The 25,222-nt window shown below is 42.0% G+C and overlaps 1 protein-coding gene across 1 annotated transcript; it reads left to right on the top strand.

Annotated features, from left to right (window-relative positions):
• Window positions 1-12,123: 12,123 nt before the first annotated feature.
• LOC123448701 (nardilysin-like) lies at window positions 12,124-24,049 on the top strand. Its single transcript, XM_045125669.1, has 19 exons — window positions 12,124-12,596; window positions 12,997-13,072; window positions 13,254-13,300; window positions 14,509-14,621; window positions 14,722-14,795; window positions 14,908-15,003; window positions 15,088-15,207; window positions 15,305-15,538; window positions 16,096-16,244; window positions 16,625-16,781; window positions 16,858-17,013; window positions 18,013-18,389; window positions 18,886-19,035; window positions 19,554-19,736; window positions 19,932-20,135; window positions 20,488-20,594; window positions 21,133-21,286; window positions 22,288-22,409; window positions 23,331-24,049. Exons 1-19 carry the CDS (start codon window positions 12,252-12,254, stop codon window positions 23,575-23,577), a joined length of 3,111 nt encoding a protein of 1,036 aa, XP_044981604.1. The 5' UTR covers window positions 12,124-12,251; the 3' UTR covers window positions 23,578-24,049.
• Window positions 24,050-25,222: the final 1,173 nt, after the last annotated feature.

The following is a 25,222-nucleotide window of genomic DNA, read 5'->3' as shown; positions in this document are numbered from 1 at the left end:
CAGCCTGAAGCACAACCAGAGCAAGCCCCTCAGCCTGACGCCCAGCAAGCCCCATCTCCTCAACCTGAAGTACCAGCTGCTGAAATTCCTCACCCTGAGGAAAATGCTGAAGAGAATGCACCTGTCCAAGACAATGCATTCGTCGTGCTCAACCCAGAGACAGCTATTGTTGTCTCCCCTCCTATTCCTCAGCAAAATATTCACCCAGTTCAGCGTCAGCCATTCTCCAAGTGTCCAAAGTTTCAAAAGGAAAATTTCTTTGAATAACGCATGTACTTCATCGGAGAGAACCCCTATGACAAGCCTCAAATGAGGCATCTGAAGTTTTGGACTAGGACTCAGATGAACTACTATGCCTCTGTGCTCTGTGGACGAAACAAGATATTCCAGCACAAGCATATTCCTCATGTTGAGCTTGAAGCAATACCATGCCTGGAGCCAGTCCTCAGTGTCCTCCATGATGCAGGTTTACTCCCAATGTGCTCTGACATATCTGACTGGAACAGCGAGCTAATTCTTCAGTTCTATGCCACTCTTCACATATTTGGCAACCCTGAAGACATTAACACTTGGGTGTTTGACTGGATGTCACAAAACACTCACTACAAGGCTCCTGCTACTGAACTCCTCAGAGAACTGCCCGTACCAATTCCCTCAGATGAGGCTGTGAAGCTTTATGGCGAGTGTGAGCTGCCAAATGGAATGATGGAAGTCCTCATGAAGCCTTTGGCTGAAGGAAAATCTCCGAGAACAACCTTCCTCATCTACGAGCTCAAGTACACACCCAAGTCTGTCTACAGAATCCTCTGCAGTGTGCTCGTGCCGATCAAAGGCCATGACGATGAAGAAGATGTTGTAGGCCTCATGAAGAATATCCTCTTCAACATCATTCATGGTATTCCTATCAACATCCATGATTTCTTCTTGAGGACTTTGGCCGACAATTCTATGTGTCCTTTTGATCACAAGATATATGCTCCATGGATCATGAGATTCATCAGGACAAGGACAGGCATCAACTTCCACGCTGATTTCAAAAACCACATGGGTTATATGCCTCCTATCCGGGTCAACAAGAAGACTTTCGAGTCCATTGAAGGAAAAGGAAAATCTGTGATTGAAGATGGCAGCAGGGCCCTTGATGGCCAGTTCAGAGAGCCAAAAGCTTATTCTTCATGGGATGATACTGAGACTCGTCCAGCAAGCCCCGTTCCTCCTCGCGTGACGAATACCAGAGAGCTCCTCCTCAGTCTTCACCAGAAGGTGGATCACAACCACAAATGGGTCAAATGCCAGTTTGGTGCCATTGTGAAAACCCTCACCGAAACACAGAACTCTGTGAAGCTCAACCATCACTATCTGCATGAGGTTTTCGATCGCACCTGGGCTACACTTGCACATCTGAAGACTCAGACTGAGCTTGAAGAAATGGACTTTGAGCGAGACTTTGACTGGTCGTGGCCTCCCAAGAAGAAGTTCAGGCCCTATTCCAGTGCCAGACCTTGAAGACAGCTCCTTTTCTTCATTCCACACTGCTAAGACTGATGAAGAACAACTCGACACTGCCACCGGTCCAAGATGAAGACTACTCCCAAGAAGCATCACGGCTCTTCCTCAACCGCCAAGAAGTGAAGTCTTCACGGGCGTTAGTCCTCGGTTTGTCCTTTTTTGTCACTTGATGACAAAGGGGGAGAAACTTGAGAGTTAGTCTTCAAGCGGGATATTTTTGGGGCTTATGAACTATATTTAAGTTACAAACTCTTGGCTCTTCTGAAGTTTTTATGTAACGAGTTGTAACTTAAGCCCGATGGTACTCTGACACTTTTGAATGTTTTTCTTCGCATGCTTATTCCTCAAGTTTTAATGCACGCATGCTGGAATTCGTCAGACACCATTTGTCATCATGCATCTTCATTTTCTTCATATGATATGTAACATGTATGCATGATTTACAAGACTCAGGGGGAGATCTCCATGATATAAATCATCAATGTGCATTTGCTGTAAAAAAGCAAAATCCTCAAGATATGCACATCTTCAGGGGGAGTCTCTCTGAATCTTGATTTAAAATTCCTCAAATGAGTATTTACACTTCATATTTTTGATCCCTGTTGAAGACTTAACCTAATTGTCATCAACCACCAAAAAGGGGGAGATTGTAAGTGCATCTAGTGCCCCTTAGTGATTTTGGTGGTTTGAAGACTTATAGGTTAAGTATCTAATATGTTTGTGAGTGTACACAAGATCTATAAGTCATTGAGGAGTTTGATATATTTGAAGAATATCGACCCCTAAAAATATATGTCTTCAGTTGAATAAATTGGTCTGAAGCTGAAGAAATGAATTGCGAGGAATCTGCGATGAAATTGATATTCCTCGTGAAGATACTGATATTGAGAAGTCTGGTGGTTCCTGAAGAAAATCACTCTGAAGAATTGAAGCATGAAGATTTACACTTTCTGTTTTACTTTCTTCGCATTCGAGTAATAGGAACACCGTACTGTTAAAGGGGGTCAAAGTTACACTATGGAATGAATTTCCTCATGATGCTCAACCCAAGCCTAATCCTACCAAAAGCCTCAAGGGAGGAATACGAGTGACATGAGGACTCTCACAGTTGAGGGTTCCGACCGTTTCGATAGCATGCCAAGTCACTAGTCTTATCCACTCCAACGGTCATATTATTTAAGGGCATTAGTGTCAAATCATGTCGGCATGCTCCCAGGCTATAAATAGCCACCCCCCACAACCACTAGCTGGTTGGCTGCTCCGTTAGAAACTGACACTTGTCATAAGAGCAACCCAATTCCTCAGAGCCTTCGAGAGTAATTCATCAGTGAGGAAATACACCATACACCGAAACCACAAACCAAACCTAGTGATTGTGCATCACTGAAGAAGTTGTTCCTGTGTGGGACTGAAGCCTTTTACCTTTGAGGACTGTGCATCCTCCAGACGGTTAGGCGTCATGGTCTAGAGCTTTCGAGCAGTCAATTGTGGATCGCCGGGTGACCAAGTTTGTGAGGGTTTGGAAGTCTGCCCTGAAGACTTACCACGAGTGTTGGGCGAGGACTGTGTGTCCTTAGCTCAAGGAGAGTACGGTAGGGACTGTGTGTCCCGGGACTGTGTGTCCTTTGGGTTCAATACCAAGCCGCTCCAAACCAGATGTACGACTGTCACAACAGTTGGAACTGGGTCATCAACGATTGTCTTCACTGAGAAACGGGTTCTAATTCCTCAACTCCTTACTTTCCTCGTATTATGTGTTGATGACTTTCACTGCAAATGTTTGAAGAATTTGCTGAAGACTTTCTCTGAATAAACCCCAAATTCTTCACGTCAGTTAATCCACATCTGTATTCTGCGTGCCTGCTCACTGTGCAATCTGTTTTCACATTCTTCACTCTGAAAAACTGTTGTTGTGAAACTTTGCACTTCTGATCCTTTACTGTTTCCGCTGTAAGTTAGTCATTAGTGAGGAATTTCCTCAAAAGGAATTTCCTCAGTAATGAAATTTTAAAAATCTCCTATTCACCCCCCTCTAGTCGATATAACGCACTTTCAAAATACTAGACTCAACTTCGGCCAAGGAGTTGGAAAGGGGGCAACCTACAGGCAGTCGACTGATACGAACTTGTGACGCCCTCGATTTGATCGTACGCTAATCATACACATAAATGTGTATGGCCAAGCTCAAGGACTCACGAGAAATATTATAACACAACTCTAGACACAAATAAAAACATACAAGCTTCATATTACAAGCGAGGGGCCTCGAGGGCTAGAATACAGAAGCTCAAAAAACACACGAGTCAGCGAAAGGAACAAATATTTGAGTACAGACATAAAACAAGGATAATGCCTTAGAGAAGACTAACACAAAGGATACATCGATCGAACGAGGCGAGGCCTCCTGCTTGGGAATCTCCTAAACTACTCCTGGTCGTCAGCGGCCTCAACGTAGTAGTAGGCACCATCGGGGTAGCAATCGTCGTCAGCGGGATACGCCATCTCCTAGGCTCCATCATCTGGTCGCATCAATCGTATCAAGGGGAAAAGGGGGAGCAAAGCAACGGGGAGTACTCATCCAAAGTACTCGCAAGACTGACATCAGAACTATACTAAGTATGCATCAGTATCAAAGGAAATGTTATATGTGGACTGACTGGAGCAATGCAAGAATAGAGAGAAAGAACTAGTCCTATCGAAGACTAGCATCTTCAGCGGTCTTGCAGCAATATACGAGAGTAGAGCAAGTAACACAACTAAATAGTCACATTGTTGCAGCAATATTAATTAAGGTCACGCCCAGAGATTCTTCCTCGACTCCATGTGAGGAAACAATAACGGAGCAAACATTCCAGTTAAGTAACAATTGTAGTTGTATAAGACTGGGGCACAACTCCAAGTCGTCCTGTAACCGTGGACACAAATATTCGAATAGTTAATTTTCATCCCTGCACGGGTGCACCATAGTACCCAACACACTTGATAAACTCTGACCGGACACACTTTCCTGGGTCATGCCCGGCCTCGGAACATCAACACGTCGCAACCCTACCTAATCTCAACAGAGAGGCTAGCCCGTCTATCTAAATCCTAAGCGCACAGGGGTCATGGACCCATCACCCTTTGCACTCTTGCATGATGCATGGGCGGCTGATGTCAGTCCTGACACCTCTTATACAAGAACGATGCTTATCCCGGCCACTCGGGCATGCGCTGCTCCATTGCTTCTGTCTGGAGATCTTCGACTGATACCACGATGTCGAGTCCCCATAACTTCTCCCACGTGAAGGTTAGTGTGAAAAGGTCTCGCGACCAACTCAGATCAAATACCCAAATACATTAGCGTTTTAGTTAATCTCGAGGATGTGTGGCAAGGACTAGAATGCCCGGCCACGCCTCGTCACATTCTCATGGGAATCCACCTGCAACACACCTTTCATGTTCCCAGTAACACGGTCAAGTAACCGTGTGGATCTAACATCAGAGGGATCCGAGGTATCACCCTCGATGGGTTCCGAACGATGTAACCATCAAGGTGACTAGCGAGGAATCACCCTCGGTGGACCACGCTTGATGGGTTGTACGACAGAGTCGTTATCGAAGGTGGTGAAGGAGGAATCACCCTCCGAGAACCACCACTGGTCAACTACACTACAAAGCTAAAATCAGGAGTACCTATCAAGGTGTCACCCTCGGTAATCGATAGTAGCTCCAGAGTATCGTACAACTAAGGGGGGTGAGTGATATTACGGGTCTTGGCTCGTCTATTAGATGATCTAGACTTGATGAGAAAGCAGGGGCAACTAGACTAATGGTCAAAGGGGATCACTGCTCCACCTATACTAAGCAGTTTAAAGTGCGGTAGAGTAAAGTAGCAGTTCATCAAAAACACGCTATGCATCAGAATATGAGCTATCCACAACAGTAGCAAAATCTAATGCAAGCGCGAAGGGGATAGAATAAGTGATATATGAATGATCAAGGGAGGTTTGCTTGCCTTGTTGCTCTGTGGCAAAGGATTGGTCGTCAAGGGGGTAGTCGTACCCGACAACAGCGTCACTCCCGGGGTCTACCTGAGAGAAGAGGGGGAAGAAACAATAAATATAAAACGGAGATGCAACACGATACATGGCATGAAAAAATGCAGGGCTAGGTATGCACTAACGCAATATCACCCGTCATGGACGGATCAAGAAAATATGTGACGATATTTCCCAGGTATCTCGCTACTATCGGACACGGGAAAACGATGAAAAAGTTTCATGTTCGTTACGATAGAGACGCGTGACAGACGAACGGATAGCGTATCCGAGTTCGTCTCGTTTTTCTGATCAATTTTCATGTACAAAATATTTTCATCGAGACTACGAATTATTTTATATTATTTTTTAATTTTATTAATTATTTAAGAATTAAATAGATTTAATTAAATTCATTAAATAGCTATGGCATCAACGTGATGTCATGCTAACATCAGCAGTCAACAGTCATGTTGACTGGTCAACCTCACAAGTGGGTCCCACGCGTCATACTCACATTTTTATTTAGTTTAGTAAATAATTAATCAGATTAATTTAGGGGAGACCACGTGTCATTCTCTACTATTTTGATTAACAGGAATAATGTAAACTGATTAGGTTTATTCACTCTAATTAGTTACTCCAATTAAATACTTTAATTAATTTAGAAGGTTAAATATAGTTTTAATTAGGCTAGTTAATTAATTTAATTAATTTAATTTAATTAGATTTATTAATCAATTAATTTTTTCACATTTTAATTTTAATATATATATACTCTCTTTTTTAAGACGTTTTAGGAAGGGGGGCACATGTCATTGGGGGCAAGTTAATTAGTGAGGGGGGGTTAATTCCAGTGTCTAACCCCATGGTCGGCGAGGGCAGAGGTTGACCAAGTCCATGGCCGGAGGGGAGGCGAGGCGAGGGGGCGTGATCGGAGCATGGGTGTGTGTGGGGGGGGGTGTAGACGCGGTCGGTGCACGAGTAGCCGGTTGAGCGGCGACGCGGGCGAGCCGAGGCACGACCGGGGGCGCGGTGCCGGCAGGGTGGTTGCGCGCGGCTAGGGTGCGAGGGCAGTTGCGGCAACACGGGCGCAGGAGAACACCGGAAGGGCGGTGTGCGCGGCTGGGCAGATGACGGGGGCACGTCGGTGGACGCAGGGGCTCGTCGAAGCGAGGCCACTAGAGGGAGGGGAGGTGAGACGAGTGGAGCCCGAGAAGCTCATCGGCGTTCACGTGGTCGGGTCGGCGAGGCGTGAGGAAGCCGACGCGGAAGCGGTCCGCGCGAGGGGGTGGCGAGGAGGACGACGCGGTGGAGGTGAGGCGGCTGACGGCGACGAGCCGACCGGCGGCCGACGGGGGTGCCACAGATCTGGCCTGCGCAGAGGAGCCGCAAGGGAGATAGCTTCGGGTGGGAGGAGGGCACAACAAAAATAGGGTTGGGGGGGGGTTATACCCCCTCGCGGCGGGGTGGGCCGGTTGGGTCGGCTCGGGCCGACCCAATGGAGGTGGGGTTTTTCCTTTTTTATTGTTTTACCTTTTTATTTTTATTTATTTTTATACCTATTGTTTATTTATTTTTAGGACCAATTAACTTTAGTAAAAATGTGAGAATTTCTCCATTAAATAGTATGCAATATTTAGTACTATCACAAAAGTTTTGGAAGTTTTTAGAATTTAGTTGGAATCGATTTAAATCAAAGGTAATTTATTAATAATTCTCAACCATTGTTTTAATTGTTTTGAGGCACTGATGTACTTGGTAAAATGTTGGTTTCAATTTTATAAATACTTAGGGATTATTTGCAACCTAAGCATGATTTTTAATTTGAATTTTGTAAAACTTTTGAATTCACTTTTAAAATGAATTTGAATGGCAAAATAATTTGAATCACAGTTTGATTCCAACCATGATCATAACTGGATTAGCAAAAGCACTAGCTTAATCTTGACCATCACTGTAGCTTAATTACAATGATTATTGTAGCATAATCTAGGGTGTCACATCTAAGCTTTGGGGAGTTGATACGTCCATTTTGCATAATGTTTTTTTACTGTTATTTATAGTGTTTTATGCATTTTGTCACTTGGTGGAGTTATTCTAATGTCTTTTCTCTCATAATATGCAAGGTTTACATCAAGAGGGAGAATGCTGGCAGATGGAATTCTGGACCTGAAAAAGCTACGTCAGAGATATGTATTGTGCACATCTCCAATTGAACTGAAACTTTAGAGAGATTTATTTTGGAGTAAATAAAAAATGCTGGAGCAAAGAAGTGCCACACGGGGCTACCAAGCGCCCACTAGGCACTAGGGCGCGCCAGCCCCGTGGCGCGGCCTGATGTCTAGTGGCCCCCTGGCCCACCTATGGCGACCATCTTGTCGTATAAAATCTCTTTTAACCTAAAAAATCAGAGGAAGACTCTCGAAAAGAAGCGCTGCCGTCTTGAGGCGGAACCTGGGCAAGAGCACTTTTGCCCTCCGATGGAGCAATTCCGCCGGAAGAACTTCCCTCCTAGAGGGGGAAATCAAGGTTATCATCATCACCAACAACCCTCACATCTTGGGGAGGCCAATCTTCATCAACATCTTCATCAGCACCATCTCCTCTCAAAACCCTGGTTCATTTTTTGTGTTCAATCTTGTACCGGAACCTCAAATTGGTACCTCGGTTTTGAGTAGTAGGTGTTGACTACATCTTATAGTTGATGTTTTATGGTTTATTTGGTAGAAGATCATATGTTTAGATCCAATATGTTATTTAATACCTCTCTGATCATGAGCATGTTTATCACTTGTGAGTAGTTACTTTTGTTCTTGAGGCCACGGGAGAAGTCATGTTGCAAGTAGTCATGTGAAGTTGATACTCGTTCGATATTTTGATGATATGAATGTTGTGATTCCCTTAGTGGTGTTATGTGACCGTCGACTACATAACACTTCATCATATTTGGGCCTAAGGGAATGCATTGTGGAGTAATAATTAAATGATGGGTTGTGAGAGTGACAGAAACTTAAACCCCTATGTTTAATGTTATGGTTAGAATTTCTTCTTAATACTTTTCTCGTACTTGCGGATGCTTGCGAGAGGGTTGATCATAAGTGGGAGGTTTGTTCAATTAAGAACAACACCCAAGCACCGGTCCACCCACATATCAAATTATCAAAGTACCGAACGCGAATTAACGCAACATGACGAAAGTGACTAGATGAAATTCCCGTGTGCCCTCAAGAACGCTTCGCGTATTATAAGAATCTGTTTTGGTCCGTGCTTTGCCACAAAAGGATTGGGCTACCTTGCTGCACCTATTGTTACTATTGCTACTTGTCACTTGTTACAGTTATCTTGCTATCAAACAACTTGTTACCGCTATTTCAGTGCTTGTAGAAATTACCTTGGTGAAAACCGTTTGTCATTTCCTTCTGCTCCTCGTTGGGTTCGACACTCTTACTTATCGAGAGGACTACGATTGATCGTCTATACTTGTGGGTCATCAATACTCTTTTGTGATGCCGTTGTAGGAGAGTGAACCGCTTTTGGTAAGCGGAATTTGGTAAGAGAAAATTTATATTACGTGCTGAAATTTACTATTACTTATCACTATGGAAAGTAATCCTTTGAGGATTTGTTCGGGGTATCTTCACCTCGACCGAAAACACCAAGAGTTGTCCCTCAACCTGCTGAACCTACTGAAAATGTTTATTATGAAATTTCTTCGGGTATTGATAAAGAAACCGCTAGCTAATCCTTATGCAGGATATAGAACAAAATATCCCGATATGCACCTAATCTATGTGGATGAAGTTTGTGGATTATTTAAGCTTGCAGGTTTATCGGAAGATGAAGTCAAGAAGAAGGTTTCCCTTTATCTTTAGAAGAAAAAACATTGACATGATATAGGCTATGTGATGATACAGATTCATTTCTCCGATATGTGTTTCCAGATGGAGGGAATACTTTGCAAATTACAAAAACTATTCCACTCGTTATCTATTTTGGTCGATGAGATTTTTGAAGTGAGACTTATAAACTGGAAGAGAGGTACTATGATGTACTTCTACTATATACGGAAGAGAGGTACTATGATGTACTCTTATTATATACCGTGTATATTATATTTTTATCTTCAAAATTCATTGTCCAGTGATAGTGCGAATCAATCTATGGTTGAATGGTTAGAGGGACTATGGTATTCCTAACCCATCAGATTTTAAGTTATGGTGTTCGCATTTACTATTGAATTTATTTCACGATTTTCGACGATGCACATTCAACGGAAGGAAATGTTTCTGTCGACGACGAGTCATCTACGATGACTTCGTAAATCATAAGATAATATGTCAACTCAGTCTTTCATAGATGTTCATAAATAAAAGCGAATCTAGCATTACAATGACGGATAGGCTCAAAACACTACATTTCTAAGCCTAATTAAAAATTGCATTGTGATTCTTACATGTAAAGCACCTAAATGTAATTTTTAAGTGGTATGGTTAGTTGAAATATGTTTGTAAAGGATATGCTTAAGTATGATGAAACCTATCTAGTAGACTTGTCACTGTTTACATGAATGAATAAGATAATTGTCTGTGCATTTATATGAATGAGTGTACGTACGTGTATAGGGATTACTAGTACAAATGCCCGTGCGTTGCACCGGGCAGGAATAAAATATGAAATCTGTTTGTTGTGCCATTATGCGACATTAATTAAAATAAATGTGTATAATAATGTTAAATGTTTTCTTTTAAAATATTAGGTAATGCTTACATAAAACTGGATAATTTTTTTATTAATTTTTAAATTTGTTGTAAGAGATAAATTGTTAATTGTTTTTCCAAAGGATTTTTTATAGTGTGATAATAACTTTTTTTGATTGGAAATGTCATTTGTGTGTACAACATATTTTCCATAAATATTTTTTGAACATTATTTTTTAATTGTTTTTGGCAAAACTTGCTTCATGTGTTATTGTGTATCATTTTTGTATGGATTTTTAATAATTGTCGATGATAAGGTTAAATGTTAAATGTTTTAAAAAAGAAGTATTGTCGCCCATCTCCCGAGCGTGTCCCCGCATCCTCGCCCAGGATGCATGCCAGCTCTTGTTTACGCACCGGAGTGTCCGTCGAGCGAAGTCGGCCATCTCCCGCATGCTCGACCCAGAGTCGGCTCGACCCCAGCGGCGATCTGCAGCAGGGACTGGGCTCGATCCCGCTTCGATTCGATTCAGGGAGAGGTGCCAGATCCCGTCACCGCTGACTAAGGTGAGGCCCGCCTCCCCCTACCAATCGATCTGTGTGCCTTTCCCCGTTCCAGCCGCCTATCGTGCCGTCGCTCGCTCAGCTCCCGTGCTGGGGTTCCGCGTGCTTTCCGACGGGTCCCGCGCGCTCGGTGGCCGCGTGGGGTGGTTGCTGCCGCTTCCAGGTAGTAGATCGGGCGATGGTGCTCGCATCCGGCTTGATCCGGACCTGATGCCGACAGATGGGCGATTGTTTCGGCTGCCACACCGTGTCCTGCCACGACGCCTACCACATGGCGACGGTGTGCACCCGCTACGGCTCCAAGGACTACACCCGCAGCCGCGCCGTCGCGAGGATGGTCGGGTCGGTCCTCTTCGCGTGCCGCAACCGCCAGCACGGCTGCGTTGCGTCCCTGCCACGTCACGCCGTGGAGGAGCACGAGCGGAGCTGCCGGTACGAGCCCTGCTTCTTCCCGGCCTGCCAACGCCCCTTCTTCGGCTCCAAGGACTACACCCGCAGCCGCGCCGTCGCGAGGATGGTCGGGTCGGTCCTCTTCGCGTGCCGCAACCTCCAGCACGGCTACGCTGCGTCCCTGCCGCGGCATGCCGTGGAGGAGCACGAGCGGAGCTGCCGGTACGAGCCCTGATTCTTCCCGGCCTGCCAACGCCCCTTCTTCCCCGGCGTCGATGACAGCGCGCAAGAGCAGCGCCTAGCCGGTCGCCACGACTGGCTTCTCCACCGCCTCACCTACGGCAAGGACGTCTTGGTGGACGTCGACCCGGACCGCCTCGCCCTGATCCGCGCCCACGATCGCCTCCCTCGCCTTGTGCCCCTTCTCCTTCTCCTTTGGGTCCTCTCTTCCTAACGCCATGTCACTCTCTCTTTCTCTGGATAGGCAGGGTGTCGTCGCCACCGGAGCAAGACGCCGCACCCGCCGCCAGATCCATCCACACCAAGCCCGGATCGGGAGGGGAGGGGGAGCTCGAGCCGCCGCATCGCCCCAGCCGCTCGAGCCGCCGCGTTGACCCTATCCAGATTCAGGTGAAAAAGGATCGCGGGTTGAGTAGGCAAAACTACAAGGGGTTTTGTGTAAGAACGAAACGTTTTCTTAAAGTATCCACTTAAAATAGAACTACGGGTTAATTACCCGAGACGACAAGGATGTTTTCACAAAAATGCCACAACGGACGACCAGAAACTTAATTTGCTTTATTATTAGGGAGAGACGTGTAAAATAAAAATGAGGTAAGGCGGTAGGGTCGCATAAATCCCCGTTTGGAACGCACTTGCGTGTTGCGTCGGAAGCGATTCCTTGATACAAATAGTAGGCCAAAGCTTTGTAACCCTAAATAAACAAAACCAAGATATAAACCAAGGAAACAGGAGAGGAGGCCCGCGCTGCTACTGCCGCCGCATACCTATCTCCCACCACCTTCGTCCCTCCCTCCTTCGTACCCACAGGCGGCGGCGGACGGCCGAGATGGCGGCGGCTGTGTCTCGCGACGACGAGCTGGTGGTCAAGTCCCCCACCGATAACCGTTCCTACCGCCTTCTTCGCCTCGCCAATGGCCTCTGCGCCCTCCTCATCCACGACCCTGAGATCTACGCCGACGGCGGCCCTGCCCCCAAGCCCAACGAAGACTTGGACATGGACGACGGGGACGACGAAGAAGATGATGACGAGGACGACGAAGAAGATGACGAAGAGTATAGCGACGAGGACGGGGAGGACGACGATGACGAAGAAGAAGGCGAGGAGGACGAGGATGGGAGCGAGCCCAAGAGGAAGAAGGAAAAGGGCAGCTCCGAGCCGGTCATTAAGAAGGTACCGATGAGTTTTGCTCTTACATACCTCTACTTGTTCTATTCAATCTAATTTTGCTAGTACATTGGATCACTCTCCTCTGTGGTGGCCGTGATGCTGCTATTATGAACGATAGCTGGATCTAGCATAATTTAGTGGAACTGGCAACGATCAGACAGGTGGATCATAACCGATGGAATGTAAATTGAACTGTTGAGAATAATTCGTGTGTCCAAGTGGTTAGAACCAATTGCTAGCTTGACGGATTTGTTCAGGATTGTGCTGTAAGAGATATTACGCTTTCTCTTTTTGCTATATTTCTGCAATTCTGGAATAGGTGCATTTTGATAGCCGTGAGTATTGCTGCCTGCAAGTTTCATGTTTGGTTTTGCTTTTCCTTACATGATCCATCGAATTTCAGGCTGCTGCTGCAGTGTGTGTTGGAATGGGCAGTTTTGCGGACCCTCCAAAGGCACAGGGCTTGGCTCATTTTCTAGGTATGCAATCATTGTCATCTTTGTTTTACCGATCTTGTATTATGGCTGATCATATGCATCAGCTAAAAGCTTAAAACTACCAAGCCTTCTGTTCGATGCTATCCAAAAGTTGGAGGGAACTAGTCTGATGATATGTACGCTCTAGCTTATAGTAATCTCAGAGTGTTCTGAATTTCTGCAGAGCACATGCTTTTTATGGGGAGCTCTGTTTTTCCAGATGAAAACGAGGTTTGTACAATGTCTATGCTTTTACACTCCCTTCTTCTCTTCTGTGAGTCAAACCCCGAGATTAGCCGTGTCTGAGAAAGTTATGTGCGTTTTATTGTCCTTTTCCCTTATATCTATTACCATCACACATTCTGCTTGGATCAATGTTTGTTTCGGTAGAAAAATAATGAAGCATTTCCTTTTTGAGAATGAATACTGAAGCATTTTGGTGATATACATAATGACACTCTGCCATATTTGTCAAAACCTGACATATGTGATTACTAGACTAAGAGTATCTCCAACAGCAGACTAAATTTTTTGCCACCTAAATCCAGTTTTTGTGGAGGAGAGAGAAGATTTAGGTAGCCAATATTTTTGTGTTTTTATATCCGACCTGAAAACTTGGATACCTAAATTTTAAGCTTCTAATTCTACCACACTATTTGTGCATGTGCAGTGCTCTGAATAATATCAAACCCATGCCAAATAAATCTGAAACAAATAAAACACAGACAATACCTAATTATTACATAGCTCATCAATCCACAATCCGAAACTCAACACAATTAGCCCAAAAAAGCAAGCAAAAATACCTTGGGAATGACGGAGTGACATACTAATGAATCATAAAAAAGGGCAGCCCGGTGCATGTAGCTCCCGCTTGCGCAGGGTCCGGGGAAGGGTCCGACCACTTTGGGCCTATTGTACGCAGCCTTTCCCTACATTTCTGCAAGAGGCTGTTTCCAGGACTTGAACCCGTGACCTCATGGTCACAAGGCAGCAGCTTTACCACTGCGCCAAGGCTCCCCATACTAATGACATACTAATGAACCATAAGAACAAAATATAAACTTTCCTTGTGTTACGGCTCAGACGAAAACCTGAAATATCTTTGTTTATAAGTGCCAATTTAGTACTTGATGCTGCACACCATAGGGCTATAGTGGGCTGCTACATCTCCACAGATGTGTGATAGACAGCAGCTAGCCGCTATGTAGCAGCCCTCTGTCCACTATGACAGTTCTAGTGCTGGTCTGCTTGCACAGTACCCATGCTACAATGATTCACACAGTCCTTCGGCCTTTACATTCCATTTGTCTCACATGCAAACTTGCTTTGTCTTACATTTGCAATATGTTACATTTCCTAGTAATTTGTAATGAAGACCTTAATTTTGTTGATTTGGTGAATGGTTTTATAGCAATTTGATAAATATTCTTATGTAGTATGACAGTTACCTGTCCAAACATGGTGGTTCATCCAATGCGTTTACTGAAACTGAGTACACATGCTATCATTTTGAGGTGAATCGGGAGTATCTAAAGGGAGCCTTAGACAGGTAGTTATCATTTGCTATTCTTCATTCTATTATTCTTACTCTGTAACATAAATGCTGAGTTCAGGTTTATACTAATACATGGTTTTGGTTCCATGATTAGGTTTTCTCAGTTCTTTGTATCACCTCTTGTTAAGGCTGAAGCTATGGACCGTGAGATATTAGCAGTAGACTCAGGTATGTGTTTTTTCCTTTCTGTCTAACCAGTAACCAACTAACCACTGCTAGTTATTGTTTCACTGTCTAAATTATGCATAACTTTGTTGCTTCAACTATTATCTTATGTTAGAGTTCAATCAAGTTCTGCAAAGCGATAGCTGCCGCCTTTACCAACTGCAGTCCCATACTTGCTCTCAAGGGCACCCATTGAATAGATTTACCTGGGGTATGCTTATCATTTGGTTGTTTTATTGTCATGATAGATATCCATTGAATTATACCGGGGCTGAACTTTTGAGATTATCTGTAGGAAACAAGAAAAGCTTGTCGAATGCAATGGGCAGTGGAATCAATCTAAGGGAAGAGATTTTGCAAATGTACATGAGTAACTATCACGGAGGGATGATGAAGCTCGTTATAATAGGTGGAGGTGAGGCTGGTTACCTAGTTTAATTGTATGTTCACTAAATAAATGAACTGATGCTCTTCTTTTGCTATTAATTATCTGTATGGCTCATTTGTTTCAGAACCCCTTGACACTCTAGAAGCCTGGACCATGGAGCTATTCAGTGAAGTTAAAGCTGGTCCTCTGTTAGAAATAAGTCCAAAGACTGATATGCCTTTCTGGAAATCTGGTAAACTTTATAAGCTAGAGGCTGTCAGAGATGTTCACAGTCTTTTCCTGTCATGGACACTTCCTTGCCTGCACAAGGAATACATGAAGAAACCAGAAGATTACTTGGCACATCTCCTTGGTCATGGTAAATAACTCCTGTGTACCTATAGCCGTAACCTTTTGCTGTTCCGTTCAGGTGCTGTACCTTTAATCAATGGTTGAATACTAAGCATGCAGTTGATTCACCCTTCAAATATTTGTTTCATCATGTTTTCTTCTTCCGAGGGTTTCATGCTGTTTAATGGTAGCCCTTCTTCCCTGTAGGTTCAAAAACTGACAATAAATTCACATCTATTTAATATGATAGTATCAGTTAGATTTCCTGATTGAATACATACTCTTATGCATCGTCCCCTTTTGTGGCCTGTGCTGTTTATGCCCTCACCTGCAGCGATTTGCTGAATTGTCCTTCTGTTCTTCACTCAGGGTTATTTTATTTTGTGTTAACCTCTGGTAACTTGTGTACTCTTTGCAGAACAGATCTTTATGGAGCTTTTTGCATAATAAAGACAACTTATTCTTGAATATATTCCAATGCTGGTTGCTATCTTTGTTTAATGTTGATTTGGAGCATGCAGAAGTGTCATCTCATGTAACCATGCCCTGCCATTTAGCGACTGACCATTTTGTTGCTATTTTCAGAGGGCAAGGGAAGCTTGCTATATTTTTTGAAAGCTAAAGGTTGGGCTAGCACATTGAGTGCTGGCGTTGGCACTGGAGGAACACAACGATCCTCGTATGCCTATATCTTTGAGATGTCTATCCGCCTTTCTGATTCTGGACTCAAAAATGTATGCAGGTTCATACGATGCTTGCCTTTCTTGTTTTATCTGCATATCTTTGTTGGTTGAAACTCCTTTTCTCCTCGCATCAAAGTATTTTAACCTTTACATCATTTTTGCGGAACTGTTGTACTTAACAACTACCAGCAAATGCCTTCTGCTAAGGAACATGTGATTGGTTTGTAGTTGGCATCATTTTCTACCATGAAGTTGGCTGCCAAACATTGTTGAGACTAATATTCATCAGAAATGGCTGTGTACCAATATTACATTTTTGTAACCAGTGACAGTTCGTCCATTCTTTGAATAATTCTTGCATTCACATGTCTTACTATTTACTTCCTAGGAAAGCATAATAATACATTTTCTGACATGGAATGCTTTTGCAGCTCTTCGAGGTCATTACGGCTGTGTACCAATATATAAATTTACTTAAGCAGTCTGAGCCGCAAGAATGGATATTTAAGGAACTCCAGGACATTGGGTACATGGAGTTCAGATTTGCAGAAGAGCAACCTCCAGATGATTATGTAGTAGATCTTGCAGGTCATCACCTTTTCCATCTTGTTTCGCTTAATTTGTTTATGATGGATGCAGGGCTTATTTAAATTCTACTTTGCAGAAAATATGTTATTTTATTCTGAAAAGCACATAATTTCTGGAGAATATATTTATGAGGGATGGGAGCCAGAGTTAGTCAAGCATGTTCTGAGCTTCTTCCATCCAGACAACATGAGAGTTGACATACTTAGCAGATCATTTGATAAACAGTCCCAAGGTAAGCAGCCCGTCTTGCCAGTCTTTTTGGGCATTCTAGTTTAATGCACAATGCTCCTATGCCAGGCTCGTGAACACTACACTTGTGCAACATGATGCAAGTTGTTTGAAGTTTCAAGTCAACACTGTTATGATATTTGATGCTCCTGTGTTGAATCATGACTCGATATTGAGGTGTTGCTATTGTACTAGTAAAATGAGATGCCTCATCTTGTGATAATTTTTTCCTCCTTAATGTAGTGTATAAAAGCACGGGAATCTTTTTTTTTTCTTTCATAATTACAATAATATTCTGGTATGATATGTAGAAATAATAATAATGCTATTACACGCTTTGGCTTAGCCGCAACGGCGGAGCTATGTAGGCTCCTGGGCCCCCCCCCCCCCCCCCCCCCCCCCCGCCAACATGGAACCAACTTGTGAAGAAAAATTAATTGTGAGGGCTTAGAAGAGAACTTTTTTTAGCTTCTGCCTCCCCTGAAGACTTGTATTTTACGCCCCCCTCCCCCAGCTGATTCTTTCTAGCTTCGCCACTGCCTAGCCGTACAATTTCTGTAGATGAAACTCATTTTTTTTCTTTTCGAGAAAACGCAGAGATGTGCGTTTCTTTGTATTGAAAAGAGGGAAAGTCAGTCTCTGAGGAGACGATTACAGCAGGTTACAAGTAGTTCAATGGACATCCCAGGATGGGGGCAAGACTACCCTAAGCCCCTTGTCCTCGGCTCTAGCCCAACACCTCATCTCATCTTTGATCCTATCCGAGAGCTCGGAGAGCGACGGAGTGACATGATCAAATACACACGCATTATGTTTGTGGAATTATATGAAGCAACAGCTTGTTGGCTTTGGTGGGCTTAATTTGACATATTGTTTACCCCACATGCCATGGAGAGTTAGAATTCTATCTATGAGACAGGGACCAAGTCACAGTTTGTTCAACTGCATATCATGCTTTATTGTTTCATGATTTTGCATTTCTAATGCAGTCTATTTCCTGCAGCCATTAGATGTGAACCATGGTTTGGATCACAGTACATTGAAGAGGATATTCCGTCATCTTTGATTGAAAGCTGGAGAAACCCTGTGGAGATAGACGGTAATTTTCATTTACCTCGGAAGAATGAATACATCCCAGGGGACTTCAGTCTGCGGAATGCTAGCATTCCTAAATCCTCAAACGATGATAATCCTCGATGTATTGTGGATGAACCATTCATAAAGCTCTGGCACAAGATGGATATTACATTTAATGTTCCTCGTGCCAATGCATACTTTTTGATTTCTGTTAAGGATGGCTGTAGCAGCCTCAGAAACTCTGTCCTGACAGATCTGTTTGCAAACCTTCTTAAAGATGAGCTAAACGAGGTCCTCTATCAGGTGGGTATTATTGAATTTATTGCAACGTCTGTTTTATGAGCTTACCGTAGTTTTTTTTATTTTCATGGCGCTGCTAATATTTGTCATTATTGAACTTAATCAAGAGTTGCTGAGATTTACATCTAATACAGGGCTTGACCATCATTTATATACCTGACTTTTGCAGCAGATCCAAATATTGTTATTGATGCAAAAACTCAAGCGTAGGAATCGTTTGTTGATTACTAAATTTTATTTATGCATTTTATTTCACGATGTTCCTTGTTTTACTCACTAAGGCCTTGATGCTGTAAATAATGATACAAGCCACCTACTCTCCAGTGTTTTGATTTGCTGTCTTGCTATTAGATATCAGAACTCTTGTCCGTGTTCCCCTCTTTTTAGCATTTGCAATTTTATTTATTTTGAAATCACAGTATCTGCAATCTTGTTGACTATTGTTAAATGGTTTGACCTATCTGAGTTATTTCTTACAATTGGTTTATGAACCTCCCAGGCTTACGTGGCTAAACTGGAGACATCATTATCTGTCGTTGGTAGCAACCTTGAGCTAAAGCTTTATGGTTACAATGACAAGCTGGCCATCCTGCTGTCCCACATCTTGGCTGCTTCTCAATCCTTTTCTCCAAAGATAGATAGGTTTGAGGTAATGTATCTTTATGCTGGACACATGATTGATTATTTCGAAATGTAAGTGTGACAACGTGAAAGATGTTTGCATGGATTTTAGATTTTGTGATGGACACATGATAGATTATTTCGAAATATAAGTGTGACAACGTGAAAGAATATTTCTTATGTTTGCGTGGATTTTAAATTTTGTGTTCTGTACCTTTTCCCTTAATGTCCGCCACAAAAATGGATGACTTAAATTGATGATTTTTCTTGTAATAATTTTTGATATAATCAGGTTAGGTAAACAATGCATTCCTTTGATCCTACTGTATTTTTTCTGTCTTATTAATTGACATGGTTACCCTCCAGTGAGAGAAGCGCATGAATTGACTGCAGTCTAACCAGCTATTTGACTGGCTTATACAGTTAATTTTGGTATTCACCTCGCTAGTTGTTAACATATGGATAACTTAGTTCAAGAAAGCACATAACCATCCATAAACTTCTGCACCTTAGTATTTATATATTGTTTTATTGTGCACTCATTAGGTCATCAAGGAGGATTTGGAAAGAGCTTACAGAAACACGAATATGAAACCTATGAGTCATTCCACCTACTTGAGGCTACAGTTCTTACGTCAAATATTCTGGGACGTCAATGAAAAATTGAAAGTTCTTGCAATGTTAACCTTTTCAGATCTGGCAGCATTTGTTCCGGAGCTTCTTTCTCAGGTAAGTACAACAAATGGTCTTGATTTCTCCAGTATTTCTGGTGCTGCCTGTTCTTACTTGTTTCAAATAATATCAAAAGACGAAAGATGCGTTGCTGAAAGTATGGTTCTGATAAGGAAATGTTTGGTATGGTTTTTTGTATCATGTATACATTTGCTAGACTTTAGAAACCAGTTCCTGTTTGGACACATGCAGTTGCACATCGAGGGCCTATGTCATGGTAACCTGTCAGGAGAGGAAGCGATAAATATATCAAATATATTCCGGAATACTTTGTCAGGCCAGACACTGTCAGTGGAGGCAAGACACGGCGAAAGAGTTTTCTGCATTCCTCATGGTGCAAATTTTATTAGAAGTGTACGTGTGAAGAATGATCTTGAAGAGAATTCTGTGGTTGAGGTGGGCTATGTTCCAGTTCCCTGTTTTATTAGATGCTTATTGAATTATAACTGGTCTTGATGAGAAGTTTACTGAAGCATAACACTTTTGCATGTTTCTCTAGATGTTGTTTAAATTATAAGTTATATGTTGAATCACATCCAGGTCCTGAACATTTTCACTATGATAGTATCATGTATGTGGAATAGCCTACCATGTGAAATGCAACCACTTCGAAATATTGCATAGGCATCCGACCTAACCTCAAGAAACATTCACAAGTGTACCTCAAGAGGCTTCTCTTCTATTTTAGTAATTTTAATTTTTCAATTTAGGTCAATCAGACAACCTTCTAATATACCACTTCTGTCAGGTCTATTATCCAGTCGAGCAAGACATTGGAAAGGAGTCAACAAGACTCAGAGCTATTACAGATCTTTTCAGCAATATCATTGAAGAGCCTTGCTTTGATCAGCTGAGGTATAATTTATTTTCTTGTTCTCTAGACAGTGTGAGTGTGCCAAGTAGTGTAGTCCGATCCGTAATACAGCACTCACAGTATTTGTTCAAGCCCATCTCACGAACAAACCAATGAGGCACCCAATATTAGAAATACTACTTACAGTGGGCAATGCATACTCCTACCCCTATTAAATGACATACTACCACAACCACTAATCTTTCTTTTACAGTACTAAAGTACAAGGATGAAGTGGAAATATTGCTATTAGAACACTTGTGATGTCCTCAATGAGAATTGTTGTGAAAGGCAATTTCCAAAATAAGTGCACATGTTTCAAAGTGGTTGGAGTATTATGGATTTATTTTACTACACAAAGTCAAGTATACACATTATTCTATACACAATGTTTTTTCTTTTTGCAAAGTTGGTCAGAACTAAAATAGTTGTGCCTGCTTGTGTTGGCGATCATCATTTTTACGGGAGGGAGTATACTTTTGTTACTATTTATATTCTGGAACAACCTTGCTAATTGATTTTCTTGGCATCCAATGATAGAACGAAAGAGCAGCTTGGTTATACTGTGGACTCCAGTCCAAGGATGACTTACCGCCTGCTGGCGTATTGTTTTCGAGTTATGTCTTCCAAGCATAGCCCTGTTTACCTGCAAAGCCGGATTGATAACTTTATTGATGGTCTGTCTGCTTTGCTGGTATGCTACTCTCCTACACATTTCTGCATCAGCCCTTCATTTTATTAGACTATCTTATAGTCTTGCACCTGACCTGACAGAAAATATATGTTAATCAACATACTCCCTCCATCCGAAAATACTTGTTGAAGAAATGGATAAAAATGGATGTATCAAGAACTAAAATACGTCTAGATACATCCATTTCTCCGACAAGTATTTCTGGATGGAGGGAGTATTTATCTAACTACTAAGGGCCTGTTTGTTTGGAAGCTAACTTTTCTGTACTTTGCCACACAATTTTTGCTAAACTTGCCTAACTTTGGCATGTCTAAGAGAATCTTACCACACTTTTTGAGTGTATTATGACATATTGGGCTTATTTGTCAGAAAAAGGAATCTTGCCTAAGGCGTGGTAACAACCAAACAGCCCCTAAGATGTTGGTGACATGCTTCGTGCATCGATTTTATTCTCGTAACAGCACACTGATGTTTATCTCTGACTGATGGAAATCCTGCACTCATGTTTTGATTAATCTTTGTTGACATTTACCTTTATTCTAAGCAAGAATGCCTAAACAAATTGCCTTTGAGATGTTTCTTCATGGTATATTTCAAAATGAATTTTGCTTGAGTTATGCAGTCTTACAAAGTATGCTTTTTTGCTGTATTCCTTTCTTTTAATCATGTATCCATCTTCACTGGGAAAAATATGTCTTGCATAAATATTCATGTTCATTTTTGAATATGAAATCCCCTTACATAACTTTTCTCGTGCTGTTCATGCAATTGGAGAACACAAGATATCTCAAGCTTTTGGAATTCTATTATATTTTCATAGTTTCCTTGATCCCGATGTAGTTGAAGTTGAATTCTCAAAACTGTTACTGAAATATTGTCACCCGTCGCTATATTTCATACTGTGTTTTGTGGACAAACTTCGTAATTTATGAAAACTGAAAAATCAATTAATTGTAATCTCACAATTACTTACATTTGGTCAATACATGTGTGCTTTGAAGGATGGGCTTGAGGAGGAGACTTTTGAGCATCACAAGAGTGGGCTAATAGCTCAAAAACTCGAGAAGGACCCTTCCCTTAGCTATCAAACCGGTGATTACTGGTCGCAGATTACCGACAAAAGGTATATCTTCTTTCCTGCTGCATGTCTATGCATCGTTTAGAACCTTTCTGAAACGAATTAAATAGTCCGTCTCAAAATATAAGACGTTTTTAGACGGAGGTAGTATATCTACCTAAGGCTAAATCATTTGAGGTCAGGACTATGGGTGTTCATGGGTTGGGTCTGACCGCTGAACCTACACAACTAAACCCATGCCACATATTTTCGTGTGGTGTTGGTTTGGTTATGTATAAACAGTGGAACCCTTCCTCTTCCTCTTTCCTTGCTACAATAGTATGTAAAATGCTTTATCATGAGCACCTCCTCACCATTCTACGATGCAATGCATGATGTGCATAAACCATTTTGCCATCGAACCCGCTTGTTTTCCTGGGCTGGTTTGAATTTCAGCCAAACTGCCCCAGGAAGCACAAAACTTTCAAAACTGAAAATATACCGATTAGTGTTATGTGGACATACTGGACTTTTAACCGTTCATTTAGTTATGGGTACAAATTATCTAGGCCGTATGCTTCATAACCTTGTCCAATGTCCAGGCCTGTTCACAGTGCAAGTGCTGATAACAAATTGCCATTAAGCTGCAGGCCAATAACTGTCCGGGAACTAGTTGGAAATGACCAGTTGCTATTTTTTCATTTAGCTTGGTAAACTAGTGTTTCTGCATGTTTCACTTTTGTAATAAGTACTGCTTATAAAAAGCAGCGATGTCTCATAATCTGCAGAATTTGTAACTTTGGTCATCTGGGCAAAAGAAACCCGTGTGCAACCTGACAAATATTTTGAGCTGCATGTAGTTTCAAATAATATGTCATGTATCGTGTGAGTACTTTACTTCTGTTCTTTACTGATGGATTTGATTAATGCTTCATGTATCCTTTCATCCCTAATATAGTCTCATGTTGTGGAAAAATCCAATTATAGGTATATGTTTGATATGGCAAAACTGGAAGCTGAAGAGCTAAGGACAGTTGGGAAGGAGGACGTCATCAGTTGGTACAATACCTACATAAGATCATCTTCTCCAACACGTAGACGATTGGCAATCCATGTGTATGGTTGCAACTCTGATATTGCTGAGGCTGCCAAGCTGCAAGAGCAGTCATGGACTGCAATTGATGATGTTGAATCCTTGAAGGTTTCGTCCCAATTTTATCCAAACCTCTGCTGAGGGAAGTTGGATCCTGTTTGTTTGGTACAATGCCTACATAGGATCATTTCCCAAGCTCAGATGGCTATTTATCATTTGTGTGGCTGCAGTTTGGACATCTCTTACCATAGTTGATATAAAACAATTATCTACAGAAAATCATGTTGTGTGGCTGCCTCCACCAAGCTGCAAGTGCATCCCTGTACCATAGTTGATACATAAAACAGTCATCTACAGAAAATCTTCCACAATATCAAGCATTACATTAATTGGTCTGCAGCTTGTAAATTGACGAGCATCCATTTGGTATCAAAGGGTATTCTTCTGCTGGTAAGGTTTAGTATAGGGTTTTATAGTCCAGCGTGTGCCTCATTTTTAAACTAGCAAGTGCGGCTTTCTTCAATACCCAGAAAATGTAATCTTTCACCTACGTGGGCTGTTAATCAAATATTGTGCATCTTTTTTTTAACTTATATATCGCGTGATTTGTCAAGTAGGTGGAATTCCCTAAATTTCATTTTTATTTGTAAGCTCAACCACAGCTTAAATTTTGGCTAATTGCCTAAGATTACCTTGTTTTCATCCAGTAACTAACGGTTTCTTTTCTTTCTTGAACATATGGAATGCTGACAATCAGAATACGAGTTCAGAATCTCAAATACGAGTTCAGATCATAGACAATCTTTTTTTTTTCTGTTGACATGCGCGTTGACAATCAGAACTGTTTCAAGTAGAGAACCAGAGAATGACAATCAGAACTATTTCAAGTAGAGAACCAGAGAATAATAATAGACAGAAATATAAAAGTAACCAGACATCTTTATTGATGATGGGATCACACACACACACATATATATATGAAGGGGTGTGCCCGAAGGGACATGAGGCAACCACCTTTGTTAGGATAAACAGGGATTACTAGGGTTAATTAAATCCTAACACCCCCTAATCCATGTCTTTTAGTGTAAGTACTATTATTTTGAAAACTTCTTCAAAACCCCGTTGAAAAAAGTGAGGATACAGCATGATATGTTCCTAAACTTTTTCAAACCCGTCGGAAAAAAACAAAGAGAAAATGATGCAACATGTAATAGTTATTCCTTTTTAACTCAATATGTGAGAATCATAGAGTTTGGAGAACAATAAAACATGTCGTAACTTCTTTCCCGAAAACCATGAAGGGAAAAACAAAAAGTCCGACATATATCTCATGTTGATATTACCTCATTAAAAATCTTTATCAGAACTTGTAAAGTAAACTTATGAAGGAAAAACAATAAAATATAATGCATTTAATTAACAAGAACAATTTAGGAAGATACTCCCTAATTCTTTGAGATAATGGTTGGTAGATTTTTTGATGCATTTAATTAACAACTACGAGGTGTATTTTGAAGACTCTCATGAGATGGCTATCAAACCTAGTAAAAACACCAACCTTCTCTATGATCTGACATAGCAGTGATCCGATAGATGTATTTAATGATATTGGTGTCTAGATTTCTCTAAAACTAAAAGATTGGCATCGACATGGTCTGCCCACGCCCAGCGGCCCTCACGGACGTGACCGCTCGGTTGCCAGGTGAAGCGACGTGGGCGGCAATGCGCCTGTCAGCCCACCTCGCGGCACCCGAGGGGCGCGCAACGCTCGCGTTCCCACGATGAT

This window comes from Hordeum vulgare, chromosome 4H (assembly GCF_904849725.1).
Source record: "Hordeum vulgare subsp. vulgare chromosome 4H, MorexV3_pseudomolecules_assembly, whole genome shotgun sequence".
NCBI lineage: Eukaryota > Viridiplantae > Streptophyta > Magnoliopsida > Poales > Poaceae > Hordeum > Hordeum vulgare.
Note: the sequence above shows the minus strand (reverse complement) of the source record. Positions and strands in the feature narration are given on the sequence as shown.